General features: G+C 48.5%; 1 protein-coding gene across 1 annotated transcript; it reads left to right on the forward strand.

Moving 5' to 3' along the window:
- Positions 1–309: 309 nt before the first annotated feature.
- On the forward strand, positions 310–18,799 carry HTR6 (5-hydroxytryptamine receptor 6). Its single transcript, XM_077260252.1, has 3 exons — positions 310–2,708; positions 17,222–17,365; positions 17,671–18,799. The coding sequence occupies exons 1-3, from the start codon at positions 1,977–1,979 to the stop codon at positions 18,067–18,069; spliced, it is 1,275 nt and encodes a 424-aa protein (XP_077116367.1). The 5' UTR covers positions 310–1,976; the 3' UTR covers positions 18,070–18,799.
- The last annotated feature ends 1,118 nt before the right edge of the window (positions 18,800–19,917 follow it).

Below are 19,917 nucleotides of genomic sequence, written 5' to 3' on the forward strand. Positions count from 1 at the left end.
GAAGGGCATTGAGGTTCTGCAGCAGCTGAGGTGTATGATGAGGTTCTGCAGCAGCTGAGATGTGAATCATGCATGAGGTTCTACAGCAACTGAGGTGTGTTATGAGGTTTTGCAGCATCTGAGGTGTGTATTGCATAGTAAATGCCCCCCTCCATCCCCTACAGTATATTGATGAGAAATCAGTGACCTGTAACATTTATATATATTAGCTGGGAGAGGGGCATGATCTGACATTAACCCCTGCAGAGCTGTGACTCGTGGAGGAATATTGGGGCCCCCTGTCCTGGAGCCCGCTCGCTGTCACATTCACTGTGTTGGTATCTTATGGGCTCGGAGTGATGTGTTTGGCTGAGGTGGAGAAGTCAACCATTCCTGGAGATGCTTGGTGAGGGAGGACGGGGCTCTGGAGAGGAGGACCTGCTGCCGGAGTTCCCATCATTTCCCTGTCAGACGCTGCTCTGTCACCGCTCTCTTCTACTCATCTCACATTTGCTTCCTTCTGATGGCTGCTACATGTGATTAACATCGCCTCTGCCGGTTCTGCTGCTCCAGTGAGGGGAGAGGTATGGCGGAGACGGCGAGGAGAGTCTCACAGAGAAGAAGTGACAGCGAGACAGGGGAAGACACAATAAACTGCAGGAAAACAGAGTAATTATAGGGAAGGAACAAGAGGAACGAGAGGAGATTATTATTAGAGACGGTGAAGACGTGGGACGATGAGGACAAAGACTCAGAATTAACCATAGAAGAAAAAGTGAGAAAAAATAGCGAAGCAAAGCCGAGAAGGTGAGCCTATAGAAAGGAACCAGGATGGTGGCGAAGGTGAGAGGATAAGACGGGACCAAGATCTGGACCGTGATAAGAAGGGACCAAGAGGGTGGAAAAGGTGAGAAGAAGGGGCTGAGGCAGTGAAGAAGGTGAGAGGATAAGACGGGACCAAGATCTGGATTGGGGTAAGAAGACGATAAGAAGGGACCAAGAGGGTGGAGAAGATGGGACCGGGGCAGTGAAGAAGGTGAGAGGATAAGACAGGACCAGGACAGTAGAAAGGGAGAAGATAACATGGGAATAAGATCTGGATAAAAAAAAACCAAGAGATCAGGATAGTGGGGAAGACGAGAAGATAAGACAAGACCAGGACATTAGAGAAGCCAAAAGGATAAGACCAGGATAGTGAAGAAGGTGGGAAGATAATATAGAACCAGGAAAGCAGACACCGTGCGAGGATATGGAACCTAGAAGAGGGTGGTGAAGAAGGTGAGAGGGTAAGACAAGACTAGAACTGGAGAAAAGGTGCAAGGAAAAGACATGACCAAAATAATGAAGAAGGTTAGAATCTAAGACGGGACAAAGACCTGGATGTTAAAGGTGAGAAGAGAGGACTAGGAACGTGGAGAAGGTGAAACTGTAAGACAGGACTAGAACATTAGAGAAGCTGCAGAGGTAAGACGAGACCAATATCATAAAGTGAGAAGCTCAGAAAGGACCAAGATCTGGGTGGTGAAAAAGGTGAGAACATAGGATCGGAACAGGAAAGTGGAGAAGGTAGGAGGATAAGATGGGGCTAAGATAGGAGAGGAAATAACGCTGGATTATCATCTGGGTGGTGGAGAAAGTAAGAAGATAAAAAGGGTTCAGTGTCAGGATGATGGAGAAAGTAAGAAGATAACACAGGACAAGGATGGTGGAGAAGGTGATAAGAAAACAATATTTGGGTGGTGAAGATAAGGAGGTAAAAATGGACCAAGGATGGTGGAGAAGAAAATATAGGACCTATACAAAGGTGTTGGGGGAGGTAAGACGATAAGTCAGGGTCAGGATGGTGGAGAAGGGGCAAGGTAAGATGGGAGCAGAGTGGGAATAGTGGTGAAGACAGATCCACGGTCAAGATGGTGGAGAAGGTCTAAGATCTATGGAGAGACACTTGGCAAAGAGGAGACACGTGCAATGGTTACCTCTTAGTAGAAAGATCCTTGATGGCTCACCAAATGGATGAACATTGGAACGGACTGTATGGCAAAGAGGCAGAGGGGGTATTTCCCAATGGACGTCGGGTCTGGATGGCGGCCTTCCTTTGCTTGATCATCTTTCTCACCACGTTAGGCAACTCACTACTTATCTTACTCATCTTCACCCAGAGATCCCTCAGGAATACCTCCAACTACTTCCTAGTGTCTCTCTTCATGTCAGACCTCATGGTGGGCCTAGTGGTGATGCCTCCAGCCATGCTGAATGAACTCTATGGGAGGTGGATCTTGGATGCCGAGTTCTGCTGTGTCTGGTATTCCTTTGATGTCATGTGTTGCAGTGCATCCATACTCAACCTGTGCGTCATCAGTCTGGACCGCTACCTGCTCATTATCTCCCCGCTCAAGTACAAACTCCGGATGACGTCCTGCAGGGCGCTGGGATTGATTTTGGCCACATGGACATTGGCTGCTTTGGCTTCTTTCTTGCCCATTGAGATGGGGTGGCACGAGCCAGACTTCAACTTACAATCGTCCAACCTGACATCGATGTCGGAGAAGCAGTGCCGTCTGATAGTCAGCTTACCGTACGCCTTGATCGCCTCCTGTCTGACTTTTTTTCTCCCGTCAGCGGCCATATCATTCACCTACTGTAGGATCCTACTGGCGGCGAGAAAGCAGGCAGTCCAGGTGGCTTCTTTGACCACGAATGTTCCCAATGCATCTGATAATCATGTGCAGGTAAGTACCACTCCACCAACAATCTGCAAGAGCCCAAAATCTGTGAATCTTTGACCTGTATATATCAATAGCTAGATCAGTCGCCATCATCAGTATCTGGTGACCGCCCGTTGCCTCCATCATCAGTATCTAGTAACCGTCCGTCGCCTCCATCACTTCTTCTCGTCACTTGTACATGTTATGGAGGATCTCTGCAACAGGTTGTACCAAACATCTTGGAGACCTGACCCCAGATCTCCTGGGTATGAAGCTTGTGCAGATCCTTCATGATAGGATGACGTGAGGTCAGGGTTTGGTGGAGCCGGATCATCACCTCCAGGACTCCTCGTTCTTAATGACATTGGCTGGATGTTTGAGGTCGCTGTCCGGATGCAGAATAAATCTGGAGCCTATCCTTCACCTCCTGATAGTATTACATGATGGATAGGTATCTGCTTCAGTATTGAGGACACAAAGAAAAAGACAACATTGAAGACTGTAGACGCAGTGGTCGGCCAAGGAAACTTAGTGTAGCAGATGAGACACATCATGAAGATGTCCTGCAGTGCCATCAGCTCAGAACTGGCAGCAACAAGTGGGATCAGCTACCCCCTTCTACTGTGCGGAGAAGTTTGGCCAGAAGTGGTCATCGATGCTGAAAAGTACAGGCAGGTACTTATCCAGCGAATAATACCATCACGGAGGCATCTGGCTGGTTTAAAATTTATTTTGCAGCCTGACAACAATCACAAACATCCAGCCAATATCAATAAGAACAAAGAGTCCTGGAAGTGAGAATTACACTCAGAGTACAGGACAGGAGGAGTGGTACTGTGCAGTGTATATATACAGGAGGAGTGGTACTGTGCAGTGTATATATACAGGAGTGGTACTGTGCAGTGTATATATACAGGAGGAGTGGTACTGTGCAGTGTATATATACAGGAGGAGCGGTACTGTGCAGTGTATATCTACAGGACAGGAGTGGTACTGTGCAGTGTATACATACAGGAGGAGCGGTACTGTGCTGAGTATATATACAGGACAGGAGGAGTGGTACTGTGCAGTGTATATATACAGGACAGGAGGAGCGGTACTGTGCAGTGTATATATACAGGACAGGAGGAGAGGTACTGTGAAGTGTATATATACAGGACAGGAGGAGTGGTACTGTGCAGTGTATACAGGACAGGAGTGGTACTGTGCAGTATATATACAGGACAGGAGTGGTACTTTGCAGTGTATATATACAGGACAGGAGGAGTGGTACTGTGCGGTGTATATATACAGGACAGGAAGAGTGGTACTGTCCATTGTATATATACAGGACAGGAGGAGCGGTACTGTGCAGTGTATATATACAGGACAGGAGGAGCGGTACTGTGCAGTGTATATATACAGGAGTGGTACTGTGCAGTGTATATATACAGCAGGAGTGGTACTGTGCAGTGTATATATACAGGACAGGAGCAGTGGTACTTTGCAGTGTATATATACAGGACAGGAGGAGTGGTACTGTGCAGTGTATATATACAGGAGGAGGGTACTGTGCAGTGTATATATACAGGAGGAGTGGTACTGTGCAGTGTATATATACAGGACAGGAGGAGTGGTACTGTGCAGTGTATATATACAGGACAGGAGGAGTGGTATTGTGCAGTGTATATATACAGGAGTGGTACTGTGCAGTGTATATATACAGGAGGAGTGGTACTGTGCAGTGTATATATACAGGACAGGAGCAGTGGTACTTTGCAGTGTATATATACAGGACAGGAGGAGTGGTACTGTGCAGTGTATATATACAGGAGGAGGGTACTGTGCAGTGTATATATACAGGAGGAGTGGTACTGTGCAGTGTATATATACAGGACAGGAGGAGTGGTACTGTGCAGTGTATATATACAGGGCAGGAGGAGTGGTACTGTGCAGTGTATATATACAGGAGGAGTGGTACTGTGCAGTGTATATATACAGGACAGGAGGAGTGGTACTGTGCAGTGTATATATACAGGACAGGAGGAGTGGTACTGTGCAGTGTATATATACAGGAGGAGTGGTACTGTGCAGTGTATATATACAGGAGGAGTGGTACTGTGCAGTGTATATATACAGGAGGAGTGGTACTGTGCAGTGTATATATACAGGAGGAGTGGTACTGTGCAGTTTATATATACAAGACAGGAGGAGTGGTACTGTGCAGTGTATATATACAGGAGTGGTACTGTGCAGTGTATATATACAGGACAGGAGCAGTGGTACTTTGCAGTGTATATATACAGGACAGGAGTGGTACTGTGCAGTTTATATATACAAGACAGGAGGAGTGGTACTGTGCAGTGTATATATACAGGAGTGGTACTGTGCAGTGTATATATACAGGACAGGAGCAGTGGTACTTTGCAGTGTATATATACAGGACAGGAGGAGTGGTACTGTGCAGTGTATATATACAGGAGGAGGGTACTGTGCAGTGTATATATACAGGAGGAGTGGTACTGTGCAGTGTATATATACAGGACAGGAGGAGTGGTACTGTGCAGTGTATATATACAGGACAGGAGGAGTGGTACTATGCAGTGTATATATACAGGAGGAGTGGTACTGTGCAGTGTATATATACAGGACAGGAGGAGTGGTACTGTGCAGTGTATATATACAGGAGGAGGGTACTGTGCAGTGTATATATACAGGAGGAGTGGTACTGTGCAGTGTATATATACAGGACAGGAGGAGTGGTACTGTGCAGTGTATATATACAGGACAGGAGGAGTGGTACTATGCAGTGTATATATACAGGAGGAGTGGTACTGTGCAGTGTATATATACAGGACAGGAGGAGTGGTACTGTGCAGTGTATATATACAGGACAGGAGGAGTGGTACTGTGCAGTGTATATATACAGGAGGAGTGGTACTGTGCAGTGTACATATACAGGACAGGAGCGGTACTGTGCAGTGTGTATATACAGGACAGGAGGAGTGGTACTGTGCAGTTTATATATGCAGGAGGAGTGATACTGTGCAGTGCATATATACAGGAGTGGTACTGTGCAGTGTATATATACAGGAGGAGTGTTACTGTGCAGTGTATATATACAGGACAGGGAGAGCGGTACTGTGCAGTGTATATATACAGGACAGGAGTGGTACTGTGCAGTTTATATATACAAGACAGGAGGAGTGGTACTGTGCAGTGTATATATACAGGAGTGGTACTGTGCAGTGTATATATACAAGAGGAGTGGTACTGTGCAGTGTATATATACAGGACAGGAGCAGTGGTACTTTGCAGTGTATATATACAGGACAGGAGGAGTGGTACTGTGCAGTGTATATATACAGGAGGAGGGTACTGTGCAGTGTATATATACAGGAGGAGTGGTACTGTGCAGTGTATATATACAGGACAGGAGGAGTGGTACTGTGCAGTGTATATATACAGGACAGGAGGAGTGGTACTATGCAGTGTATATATACAGGAGGAGTGGTACTGTGCAGTGTATATATACAGGAGGAGTGTTACTGTGCAGTGTATATATACAGGACAGGAGGAGTGGTACTGTGCAGTTTATATATACAGGAGAGATACTGTGCAGTGCATATATACAGGAGTGGTACTGTGCAGTGTATATATACAGGACGGGAGGAGGGGTACTGTGCAGTGTATATATATACAGTGTATATATATATATATATATATATATATATACACACACACACACATACTGGATATACATACATACATATATACTGTATATATGCACACACTGCTAAAAAAAAATAAAGGGAACACTAAAATCCCACATCCTAGATATCTCTGAATGAAATATTCCAGTTGTAAATCTTTATTCATTACATAGTGGAATGTGTTGAGAACAAGAAAACATAAAAATGATCAACGTAAATCCCAACTAATATTCCACGGACGTCTGGAGCTGGAATGATGCTCAAAATCAAAGTGGAAAATGAAGTTACAGACTGATCCAACTTCAGTGGAAATGCCTTAAGACAAGGAAATGATGCTCAGTAGTGTGTGTGTCTTTCACGTGCCTGTATGACCTCCCTACAACCTGGGCATGCTCCTGATGAGGCGGCAGATGGTCTCCTGAGGGATCTCTTCCCAGACCTGGACTAAAGCATCTGCCAACTCCTGGACAGTCTGTGGTGCAACACAGGGCCGGACTGGCCATTTGGCAATTCTGGCAAATGCCAGAAGGGCTGGTCTGGTTGTAGGCTGCCTTGTGTGCTACGTTGTTAACAGAATCAATGTTCTCAAGGCACCCATACTGTTAAGAGTTGTGACGGAGTACAAAGCCGGTCACTCCGTCACTTACCTCAGCATGCCGTGGGTATAATTAGAAATATTGGTCTTGTAGTAAATCTTCCTTTCCTCCATCCAGGGTAATATTAGTAATATATCCCATCTGGTTCATGGGGACAGGGACACCATGGGCCTGTGTGATTTCAAATGCCAGGGCTGAATTTCAGCCCCAGTCCGTACCTGGTGCAACATGACGTTGGTGGATGGAGCGAGACATGATGTCCCAGATGTGTTCAATCAGATTCAGGTCTGGGGAACAGGCGGGCCAGTCCATAGCTTCAATGCCTTCATCTTGCAGGAACTGCTGACACACTCCAGCCACATGAGGTCTGGCATTGTCCTTCATTAGGAGGAACCCAGGGCCAACTGCACCAGCATATGGTCTCACAAGGGGTCTGAGGATCTCATCTCGGTACCTAATGGCAGTCAGGCTACCTCTGGCGAGCACATGGAGGGCTGTGCGACCCTCCAAACAAATGCCACCCCACACCATTACTGACCCACTGCCAAACCAGTCATGCTAAAGGATGTTGCAGGCAGCAGATCGCTCTCCACGGCGTCTCCAGACTCTGCCACGTCTGTCATATCTGCTCAGTGTGAACCTTTCATCTGGGCACAACCCCCATCCTTGACGTCGGGCACTCAGACCATCCTCATGGAGTCGGTTTCTAACCGTTTGTGCAGACACATGTGGAGCGCCCCCACGTCAAGGGCAATGGGGTACTCAGCACCGGGTCCTTCGGTTCGGGGGGATGTCACGGTGGCCAGACCCGGTCCATGGCCCTTTGAGGGGTGTCCAATAAAAAGGGAAAGTTTGCATAATGTTCGTGACGCCACCTGTGGTATTCGGTCAGGGTGACCGATGCTGCTTAGGGGTCTGCGTACTCACAGTTCTCCTTGCTACCAGGGTCTGAGCGCACTTCGAACACATGGTGACCGGTGCAGGGGTCACCTGTTCTGGTGGATAGTAGTAGGACGGTGGCATGGTCACTTCAGGCTTGTATTTATACATGTGGAGGGCGTACCACCCCTTGTCTCCCCAATGACGTGTACCAAACATGGTCACCAGGGTACAGATCCCGACCTGGGTGTCCCTCGATGAGGTGCGCCTCCACGTCCCGCCGGTTGACAAATACCTCAAGGGCGAGGCCGGGCTTTTATAAAGCCCCAACCCCCTTGCATGCGGAAGGTCACGACTTTGCCGTAGTGCTGGGGGCCACAATCCTCCGGACTTGTCTGCCTAGCCTGAGCTTTGGCCTGCAGGTCTCTTTCGCGGTCAGCTTGACGCCTGAGCTCCTTCTTTCTGGCCCACTATTCCTGCTGCCGCTGTAGCTGCTGACGGTAATCCAGTTGGGAGATGACCTCTAAGCTCCCTCCTTCTGGCTGGGTCTCCCCAGGGAACCCAATCAAGTCAGTGGTCGCTCGGGTCTACTTGAACGTCACCCACTCTCCCTGGGCATTCGCTGTTTGCTTGATGGGCTGCAGCGGGACATCGGCGGTGTTTAAAGTCTCCCAGGGCCTCTCGCATTCAATGCGGCTACACACCCGTCCAGGTGGTCGTGGCGGGGGCGAGTCTACGGCCACTAACAGGGACTCTTCGGCTACCGGGGCAGGATCGGTGTCTTTACCTGCCTCCGCGGCGTCTCCGGGGCCGGTCTCCTCCTCTGCAGGCTGGGGTTCTGGCGACTGTCGGTGCTGCTGTTCCTCGCGGCCGGAGGTCACACGCTGGCACAGGATCCGGAACTGCGGCATAACTCCTCCAACTCTGCTCCTAGGATTTCCTGGTTCCTGCGACCTGGCAAGGTCTCGCTCGGCTCCCATTGGCTGGGACTGGTGCGGGCTTTCTCCCCCTCTTCTGGGTTTCCTCCGCTCACCATGCTGCCAACCAGGTTCTGCCTAATGGCGTCTCGTCGTTCATCCTCCTCCGGAGGGTGGTTCCTTCTTCCTCCTCCACTATCCCAGAGCAGGAGGCGGACCTTTCTTGTTGACGGACATATCTCTCGGACATAGTAGTATCTGTGAGGGGCTGGCTCCACTTTCTTCCAAGCTACTCCCACGATGACACGCCCCACTCCTCCTGCATGCCACATGGTGCTGTAATGGCGGTGGTTTTGGTGGGAATCTCGGCGGTAAACGGCAATACACAGTTCTTTCAGAAAATCACAGTTCCGACACAGTTCTTAGGCACACATGACCCGATTCTTCAGGTTTAAGTACATCCTGTTCGTGACGCCAAAATTTGAAGCGCCCCCACGTCAAGGGCAATGGGGTACTCGGCACCGGGTCCTTCGGTTCGGAGGATGTCACGGTGGCCCGACCCGGTCCTTGGCCCTTTGAGGGGTGTCCAATAAAAAGGGAAAGTTTGTATAATGTTCGTGACGCCACCTGTGGTATTCGGTCAGGGTGACCGACGCTGCTTAGGGGTCCGCTGGGGTGATGTTATGGCAGCTAGATGGTGTACTTTCCCACAGGTGAAGTGTATCCCCAGGGCTTCCCAGAGTGTAGATGGTGGATGGTGAGAGGCGCAGTACAGAATGAGGACACAAGGTTGCAGTCTCTTTACCTTTTACTGAAGGCTTCAGTGTCCACAGTCCTGGGCACCGGATCACAGGACAGGCAGAGTCCGGCCGGTCTGAAGGCAAATCCAGAGTCTCCTTATCCAGGTGGAATGCAATAGCTTTCCTATGCGCACAGTAACACAGTAGGTCCTCACTTGCTTAAAGGGACTCTGTCACCTGAATTTGGAGGGAACAATTTTCAGCCATTGAGGCGGGGTTTTCGGCTGTTTGATTCACCCTTTCCTTACACGCTGGCTGCATGCTGGCTGCAATATTGGATTGAAGTTCATTCTCTGTCCTCCATAGTACACGCCTGCGCAAGGTAAGATAAGCTCTAATGAAGTCCTCGCTGTTATTACTCTTCTCTCTCTGTTCCCCGTGGTCGGATAGAACAAAACCCATATGACTGATGGCCTGAGGCTTGTTTATAGGGACCCTAGAGACGCCCTGACCCCCACAAGTTGCCACCTGTCTTCTTAGGTATTCTTAGGCAGCCTACTTGGAATTGACTGTTCTGCCAGTGTCTGAAGCAATGGCGTAGAGCACTTTACTCTCTCGGTATTCTGGCTACCGGAACACGCACCAGAAGGATGCAACTCCTCTCGTCTACTATCCTCTCTGGTATCCACTTGTTGCTATGCCTTCGTTTCTCACTCATTACAACATGCTTCCTTTCAATGTCTCTTTCTTGGATGCTGCTGCAGCTCTGTGGACCCTCGTCTTCCACAGACCGTAGTCTGGATCTGGCTGGAACCCACTCCAGCCAGCTTCTGTCTGATGCTCACTGGATCGAATCCAGGGAACTTCTCCCAACTTCCTAACCAACCCACCAGTTTTACCTAATTGTGAGGAGTGGCCTAATAGATAGAACCTTTGCTCCCCCTGATGGACTGGAGTGTGAAGTGTGTGGTGTGTTTGTGATACCTGGACAGATCCCCTTTACTGCCATCAGACGTAATATCACTCCCCCTGGTGGAAAAATGACATTACTGCAACGACCAGGACTCTGGGGCGCTGCACATTTGTGGCCTGCTGGAGGTCATTTTGCAGGGCTCTGGCAGTGCTCCTCCTGTTCCTCCTTGCATAAAGGCTGAGGTAGCGGTCCTGCTGCTGGGTTGTTGCTCTCCTACGGCCCCCTCCACGTCTCCTGGTGTACTGGCCTGTCTCCTGGTAGCGCCTCAAGCCTCTGGACACTACGCTGACAGACACAGCAAACCTTTTTGCCACAGCTCGCATTGATGCGCCATCCTGGATGAGCTGCACTACCTGAGCCACTTGTGTGGGTTGTAGCGTCCGTCTCATGCTACCACGAGTGTGAAAGCTCAACCAAAATTCAAAAGTGACCAAAACATCAGCCAGAAAGCATTGGTACTGAGATGTGGTCTGTGGTCCCCACCTGCAGAACCCTCCTTTATTGAGGGGGTCTTGATAATTGCCAATAATTTCCATCTGTTGTCTATTCTATTTGCACAACAGCATGCAAAATTGATTGTCAATCAGTGTTGCTTCCTAAGTGGACAGTTTGGTTTCACTGAAGTTTGATTTACTTGGAGCTAGATTCTGTTGTTTAAGTGTTCCCTTTATTTATTCTAGCAGTGTATATATACAGGACAGGAGTGGTACTGTGCAGTGTATATATATATATATATATATATATATATATATATATATATATATACACAGTGGGGCAAAAAAGTATCTAGTCAGTCAGCAATAGTGCAAGTTCCACCACTTAAAAAGATGAGAGGCGTCTGTAATTTACATCATAGGTAGACCTCAACTATGGGAGACAAACTGAGAAAAAAAAATCCAGAAAATCACATTGTCTGTTTTTTTAACATTTTATTTGCATATTATGGTGGAAAATAAGTATTTGGTCAGAAACAAAATTTCATCTCAATACTTTGTAATATATCCTTTGTTGGCAATGACAGAGGTCAAACGTTTTCTGTAAGTCTTCACAAGGTTGCCACACACTGTTGTTGGTATGTTGGCCCATTCCTCCATGCAGATCTCCTCTAGAGCAGTGATGTTTTTGGCTTTTCGCTTGGCAACACGGACTTTCAACTCCCTCCAAAGGTTTTCTATAGGGTTGAGATCTGGAGACTGGCTAGGCCACTCCAGGACCTTGAAATGCTTCTTACGAAGCCACTCCTTCGTTGCCCTGGCGGTGTGCTTTGGATCATTGTCATGTTGAAAGACTCAGCCACGTTTCATCTTCAATGCCCTTGCTGATGGAAGGAGGTTTGCACTCAAAATCTCACGATACATGGCCCCATTCATTCTTTCATGTACCCGGATCAGTCGTCCTGGCCCCTTTGCAGAGAAACAGCCCCAAAGCATGATGTTTCCACCACCATGCTTTACAGTAGGTATGGTGTTTGATGGATGCAACTCAGTATTCTTTTTCCTCCAAACACGACAAGTTGTGTTTCTACCAAACAGTTCCAGTTTGGTTTCATCAGACCATAGGACATTCTTCCAAAACTCCTCTGGATCATCCAAATGCTCTCTAGCAAACTTCAGACGGGCCCGGACATGTACTGGCTTAAGCAGTGGGACACGTCTGGCACTGCAGGATCTGAGTCCATGGTGGCGTAGTGTGTTACTTATGGTAGGCCTTGTTACATTGGTCCCAGCTCTCTGCAGTTCATTCACTAGGTCCCCCCGCGTGGTTCTGGGATTTTTGCTCACCGTTCTTGTGATCATTCTGACCCCACGGGGTGGGATTTTGCGTGGAGCCCCAGATCGAGGGAGATTATCAGTGGTCTTGAATGTCTTCCATTTTCTAATTATTGCTCCCACTGTTGATTTCTTCACTCCAAGCTGGTTGGCTATTGCAGATTCAGTCTTCCCAGCCTGGTGCAGGGCTACAATTTTGTTTCTGGTGTCCTTTGACAGCTCTTTGGTCTTCACCATAGTGGAGTTTGGAGTCAGACTGTTTGAGGGTGTGCACAGGTGTCTTTTTATACTGATAACAAGTTTAAACAGGTGCCATTACTACAGGTAATGAGTGGAGGAAAGAGGAAACTCTTAAAGAAGAAGTTACAGGTCTGTGAGAGCCAGAAATCTTGATTGTTTGTTTCTGACCAAATACTTATTTTCCACCATAATATGCAAATAAAATGATAAAAAAACAGACAATGTGATTTTCTGGATTTTTTTTTCTCAGTTTGTCTCCCATAGTTGAGGTCTACCTATGATGTAAATTACAGACGCCTCTCATCTTTTTAAGTGGTGGAACTTGCACTATTGCTGACTGACTAAATACTTTTTTGCCCCACTGTATATATATATATATTGTAGCGTGGCTAAAGGTTGTAATATTAGGGTTGAACAATTAATATAAATGTTCAATTCTCTAGTTGCCTACTCCTGGCCTAATGGATATTGATCATGTGCACTAAAGAAATACACCAGACACAGTCAGCTGTAACTCTCCTTGATCAATGTGTGGCTCAGCTCCAAGAAGAGATTTATTAGTCAAACACAATGTTATATATCTCCTGTAAGGGGGCTCGGTTAGCTCTAAAATGGGATTGATCGGATGTATTCCATTGGTTAGTGGGTTGGACATGAGCAAGTCCATGGGCGGATCCATGAGGTCATCAAGGTGGGTTGGTCCGTGAGGTCATCAGGGTGGGCGTCGCTGTGGGTGGATCCATGAGGTCATCAGGATGGGCGTCATCTTGGATACCAGACCATGCGGCATGCTAAAACAGGAAATGGCGGCCATCTTCAGTGTCTTCATTGTTCATCTTGGATACCAGAGCACATGGCTCTGGTATAGGAGATGGCAGCCATCTTAAGTGTCTTACTTTGTCTGAGGAAAACTTATGTAAGGTTAAACAATACATGTTATAGGTTGCTTCCCTCAATTACCTTATGTGTTGAGGTTAAGTATTTGATCTTATGGCTCTCCTCAACAGTATAGTCAACGGGAGGTATGTATCACAGGGATGGATGCTCCCTGCAATGTACCCCGGAGTGTTTTTGCACATAAAGCAATAAGGAGTTGCTTAGTATATTTGGGTCCGGGTTACGGGTAGCTATGAGAGGTGGGAGGGTCTGGCTACCCATATACCTCACCCCTGGGTAAGGGGCATAACCATGCCTATCTATGTATGTATGTCAGGACCTGTGGTGATGTCAGAACCACATGTCTAATCATGTGATGGGTTACTGGGTGTGGTTTCAGGCTACATAATGGAGGTGTGTTTGGCACATGGGTGTGAGTGTTTTGGGAGTCTGTGAGTGTGGACAGAGATCCCTGTGTCCAGGCGGGACACTACAGACAGGAGTCTGTGTGTGTGGAGGAGAAAGCCTCCACAGGACTGAGCCTGAAGGACTGGACATTTGTATTTTCCTTTCCTGAGCTAAAGGCTATTTGTTTTCTGTTCTTACCATGTGGTTTATGGAGCAATAAACCTATGAACTTTTAAAGGAACGTGTCTCCTGCGTGTCAGCCGTTGCACCTGAGCGAGTGAACCCCTACAATATATACACATATATACATACACACACACGAAAGGAGGAGTTGTACTGCAGCATGCATATACAGTAGTGTGCTGTGTATTTTCTATAAATAAGGAAACACAGGATGTTTTATGTAGATTACTTTCCAGGATTCGATCTCCAGAATTACTGGATGAATATAGATATTATAGTGATTGACACTTTGAGAATCCTTACTGAGAGTTGATCCTTGCGTCGTTGTAGCTTTGACACTCTGGGAATCATGATGGAAATAACACGGTTCTGTCTCTTTATAGTTAGTGAATGATTATACATTACAGCTTGTAATCATCATATAACTTCCTCTCCAACTAGGAAATAATAAAAATAAAAAAGAAACACACTTATCACTGAGCCACAGAACAATTGATCAGTGTACGATTGCGGAGGAACCAGCTGCCGGGTCAGGACCAATCACGAGACCGGGGGGGGGGGGGGGGTATGTCCCTAAGACGCCATTCACAAATCAAGCACCTAGAGATAAATCAAAAGTGTATTACCAGCTATGGCCATAAGGCTAAGTGCACACGCTGCGGATTCCAATGCGGAATTTTCCGCAGCAGATTTGCAAAATCCGTAGTGAAAAACCGCTGCGGTTTTTACTGCGGACTTATCGGTTTCTTTTGCGGTTTCTCACCTGCAGATTTCTATTGGAGCAGGTGTAAACCTGCAGCGGAATCCGCACAAAGAATTGACATGCTGCGGAAAATAATCCGCTGCGTTTCCGTGCGTTTTTTTCCGCAGCATGTGCACTGCGGATTTTGTTTCCCATAGGTTTACATTGTACTGTAAACTCATGGGAAACCGCTGCAGATCCGCAGCTGCATAAACGCTGCGGATCCGCAGCAAAATCCGCAGCGTGTGCACATACCCTAAGGTGGCGATACATTGTTCCAACAGTGACACCTTGTGGTCATTAGGGGTAGTATAAAAAAAAATGTATTGTGCTGGGCATGAGTCGCAAATCAGAGCATGGCATGTCTGCAGGTGGCAGATATATCTAGTTTTGTCCGTTGTCAGTGCCGCTCTCCTGACACTGGGCTTCTTATTGTAACTTTGCAGCATGGGCGCGATTTACGCTGTAGAACAGCCGCTGTGGTGAGTCACATCATCCCCCGACACCCATAGTAATAGGCTTCCAGTCCTGAACATGAGAACTGTGGGCTCCAGTCTCCTGCCAGGCTCGTCTCCAGCGCACGGAGCGTGCAGAAAACATCCACACCCCTCTACCCTCTGCTGCGGGGTAACTGCTGCCAACTCAGCGAGCGCCCGGGGGGAGGGGAGCAGCGAGGATCTGCACAATGGCCTCCGTGCCCAAGAGAAAACACATTTATTACCACAAAACGTCACCCCGACACTCCGGTCACTTCCACACCCTACGGTCGGTCACTTCCACACCCTGCGATCGGTCACTTCCACACCCCGCGATCGGTCACTTCCACACCCTGCGATCGGTCACTTCCACACCCTACGATCGGTCACATCGACACCCCGCGATCGGTCACTTCCACACCCCACGATCGGTCACTTCCACACCCCACGATCGGTCACTTCCACACCCTACGATCGGTCACTTCCACACCCTACGATTGGTCACATCTACACCCCGCGATCGGTCACTTCTACACCCCACGATCGGTCACTTCCACACTCTACGATTGGTCACATCGACACCCCACAATCGGTCACTTTCACACCCCACGATCGGTCACATCAACACCCTACTATCGGTCACATCGACACCCCGCGATCGGTCACTTCCACACCCCGCGATCGGTCATTTCCACACCCTGCGATCGGTCACTTCCACACCCCGCGATCGGTCACTTTCACACCCTGCAATCGGTCACTTCGACACCCCACGATCGGTCACTTCCACACCCCGCGATCGATCACTTCGATACCTTGCAATCGGTCACTTTCACACCCTGCGATCGGTCACTTCGACACCCCGCGATCGGTCACTTCGATACCTTGCAATCGGTCACTTTCACACCCCACGATCGGTCACTTTGAGGCCCCGCAATCGGTCACATCGACACCCCATGGTCGGTCACTTCCACACCCCGCGATCGGTCTCTTCGACACCCCGCAATCGGTCTCTTCGACACCCCGCAATCGGTCACTTCGACACCCCACGATCGGTCACTTCGACACCCCGCGATCGGTCACTTCGACACCTTGCAATCGGTCACTTCGACACCCCACGATCGGTCACTTCGACACCTTGCAATCGGTCACTTCGACACCCCACGATCGGTCACTTCGACATCCCGCGATCGGTCACGTCTTTATGGGATGTGGATTGTTACCGAATTTGATGCAGATTTTTCTGCAGAATCTGCACCAAAATCTGTCACTTGTGAATGAACTACAGCTGGAGATTTGTTACTATTGCATCCAGCTGAATAATTTGGACTTCACTCTTCTACATTTTACCTGCAGTTTCTGGTAAAAGGGGAGGAAAGGAAAAAAGCGCACCAATCTAAATGTAACTGTAGAATTAGATCGTAGGTGAATATAGGTGGCACTCACCTTTTATAGATCTGGATATCTTGCATATAGGTCACTTGGGACCATTAGGTGATCAAAGGTGGATTCCTTGTAGTCGGTATGCTGCAGATCCCCCTGGTAGCTAGATTTATAATACCAGGCTATTTGCGCTCCTGTAGGTGTAGGATCCAAGGCTTCATATTATCCAAAAAAGGTTTTTATTATTTCTCAAGAAAAAGCTCAATGTGTTTCGACAGTATAAATGTCTTCCTCAGATATATTGTCATAAGTGTTCCAAAATAATGGATGTCTTTATAGGAAATAGTATTATGCTAAGTAGGGAGGGGGCCAAAATCCCTGCTGCAGTGTACGCAAACCTGAACAAGAACTACAGGAAGCGTCTGATCTCTGTAATTACAAAGGTTTCTGGACCAAATATTTAGTTCTGTTTTCTGTTGTATCAAATACTTGTTTCATGCCTATATACGTGCTGATACATTGTCTAGAATTGCAGCTCACTCCTGAAAACTGCAATACCAGACAAGGCCATTAACAAGAGTGGCACTGTTTATGGAGGAAGGGCAGATGATTGTGCCTCCTGGGTCCATATATTCACATCTACCTTATGCTCCGGTGTCGTCCCAGGTGCTGGCGGTCCCGGTCGTGGAGGGGAGGCGGTTTGTCACGAAGCACAGTAAGAAGGCGCTGAAGGCAAGTCTGACGCTGGGCATCCTCCTGGGCATGTTTTTCGTGGCATGGCTTCCCTTTTTTATCGCCAACATGGTTCAGGTAAGCTGGAGGAGTGGGCTCACCAATTAGGAAGAGGCACAGTGATCTGCAGTGATTGCGGACTCCTCCCCTGTCTGATCGAAGGGAGGGGCTTAATAAAAATCAATTTTCAAGCTCTCCTATTGGCTCAATAGAAGGCCGTGTATTTGGCGCTTTGTGCTATTACTATTAGTGCCTTTATTAGAAATATTTTGGTACAAGTCCCGACCCCGGAGGCAGATTCCCTTTAAATGGCGAAATCTTGCGCCGACATCTTCTTCCTTGTGTCCGGTGTGTTGACCGTCCTCTTGCGCTGTTCCCCGCAGGCCGTCTGTGACTGCGTCCCCCCGGGCTTGTTTGACATCATCACGTGGCTCGGATACTGTAACAGCACCATGAACCCCATCATCTACCCCCTCTTCATGAGAGACTTCAAGCGTGCCATGGGGAAGTACCTGCCCTGCTGCAGACGCTCCAGGGTCATCTCCCTGTCCGTGCGCAACTCCAACAGTGCCCCACGCCTGGGGCTGTCGCTGAGGAACGTGCTGACCCTGCGTGGAGAGACGGACTCCATCTATTCCGCCACTCTGGGCCACGAGCACCTCCTGCAGAACTACAAGGACCACAGCACCGACCCGCTGCCCGTCACCGCCGCCGATTCCGTCAACCTCTTTGATTTGGAGCAGGAGATGCAGGTCCACCAGCTGAACACGCCCATGGACTGAGCCATCATCTACAACGGTGCTCATCCTGAGCTCTCTAGTTCACAGATGGGATTCCTGAACGGCAGTGAACGCGGACACTTAGTGGCCAATCACAATGGACACCGCATAGGAGATACCCGCCACGCAAGATGGCGACTCAGGGACGTACAACGTCTTTATAAGCGGTTTCTTTTTTTTTTTTAGGGTGGAGGGGGTGCTCTTTCCATATGTACTGGTTATTATCCATAGGGGGCAGTATACTTCTCGTTTCCCGGTCCTGATTGTTACGTATATTTGGAGGCTGATACGATACATGCATGCTGGGAAGTGATGGAAAAGAAAGTTCCTGCACCTGTAGTGCTGGCAGAATGCTGATGAAGAGGAAGCGCCTTCCTAATTACTGTGAGTCGAGCAAAATATCCAGCGTGTCTCGTTGTGCTAGTGAATGTTTTATTTATTAACGATTTTAATGATATTTTGTCATTTTCTCCAATCACCCTCCAGAGCTGCATTCAACAACAGACCATGGTTTAGCTCCACCCACCTATGTGACCTTTGCCCTATGTACCTGACATCTGACCTCTCACAATGCACAGTAAGAGGGCAGAATGGCGATTGCAGCTCTGGTGATTGGAGACACAATAGTCTGTGGCCCCTGGAGTGCAGTGGGGTCCTCGTCCTGGGGCTCCGGCGATGACGTACAATTATTGCTCCTCTGTCCAGTTATATGTAATAAATTCAGTGATATTTGAGGAGCGCGGATGGTGGTGGAGGGGAAGGCGCCGCCACTGGCAACGACGGAACAAGCTCGATGACATTAGATAAATGTCAGGTATGCCGAGGGTGAGTCATTAAAGGGTCAATCCCGGCAAAATCCCACATGCATAAATTAAAGGGCTAGTCCACATTATATAAATGAAGGCGAATCATGAAATCCTGCGGCTTCCTCATAGGATCTCTGCTAGCAGCCAGTGAATGGCAGCACTCGTGTACATCCATAGGGTCAAACCGTCAATCCACCATCAGCCTTTATCTCATTGGATCATGGGAGAGAAGAAAATTATTAATAGAGATTATGTTGTTAAATCCCTGAAAAATCCCCCCACACTGAGGCCCTAACTTGCCGTCCACTGTCAGACGTCACATGTAATCCATCTGTAGCAGGAGAGACCCCGAGACAGATTACACAAAGCGGGGGCGGGTCTTTATCCCAGTACTGGAAGCTGAGGCGGGTCTGTGTCCTGCAAGAATTGGGGGAGGGTCTTTGTCCCTCTACAGGAAGAGGGGGACAGTCTTTGTACCTCTTCTGAAAGCGGTAGTGGGACTTTCTCCCTCTACAGGAAGCGGGGGAGGGTCTTTGTCCTGTAAGAATTGGGGGAGGGACTTTGTCCTTCTACAGGAAGTGGAGGTGGGTCTTTGTCCTTCTACAGGAAGCGGGGGCGGGTCTTTGTCATACATGAATTGGGGAAGGGTCTTTGTCCCTCTACAGGAAGCGGGGCCAGGTCTTTGTCCCTCTACTGGAAGCTGGGGCGGGTCTTTGTCCCTCTACTGGAAACGAGGTGGGCCTTTGTCTTACAAGAATTGGGGGAGGGTCTTTGTCCCTCTACAGGAAGCGGGGCCGGGTCTTTGTCCTACAAGAATTGGGGGAGGGACTTTGTCCTTCTACAGGAAGCGGGGGCAAGTCTTTGTCCCTCTACTGGAAGCAGGGGCGGGTCTTTGTCCCTCTACTGATAGCGGGGGCGGGTCTTTGTCCCTCTTCTGGAAGCGGAGGGGAGTCTTTGTCCCTCTACTGGAAGTGGGGGCGGGTCTGTGCCCCTCTACAGGAATCGAGGGCCGGTCTTTGTCCTACAAGAATTGGGGAGTGTCTTT

Source organism: Ranitomeya variabilis, chromosome 4 (genome assembly GCF_051348905.1).
Source record: "Ranitomeya variabilis isolate aRanVar5 chromosome 4, aRanVar5.hap1, whole genome shotgun sequence".
NCBI classification, from domain to species: domain Eukaryota; kingdom Metazoa; phylum Chordata; class Amphibia; order Anura; family Dendrobatidae; genus Ranitomeya; species Ranitomeya variabilis.

Coding starts and splice junctions, on each gene's coding strand:
- HTR6 (XM_077260252.1), top strand. CDS start 1,977: ATGGCTCACCAAATGGATGAACATTGGAACGGACTGTATGGCAAAGAG. Junction 2,709..17,221: donor CATCTGATAATCATGTGCAG/GTAAGTACCACT, acceptor GTGTCGTCCCAG/GTGCTGGCGGTCCCGGTCGT. Junction 17,366..17,670: donor TTATCGCCAACATGGTTCAG/GTAAGCTGGAGG, acceptor TGTTCCCCGCAG/GCCGTCTGTGACTGCGTCCC.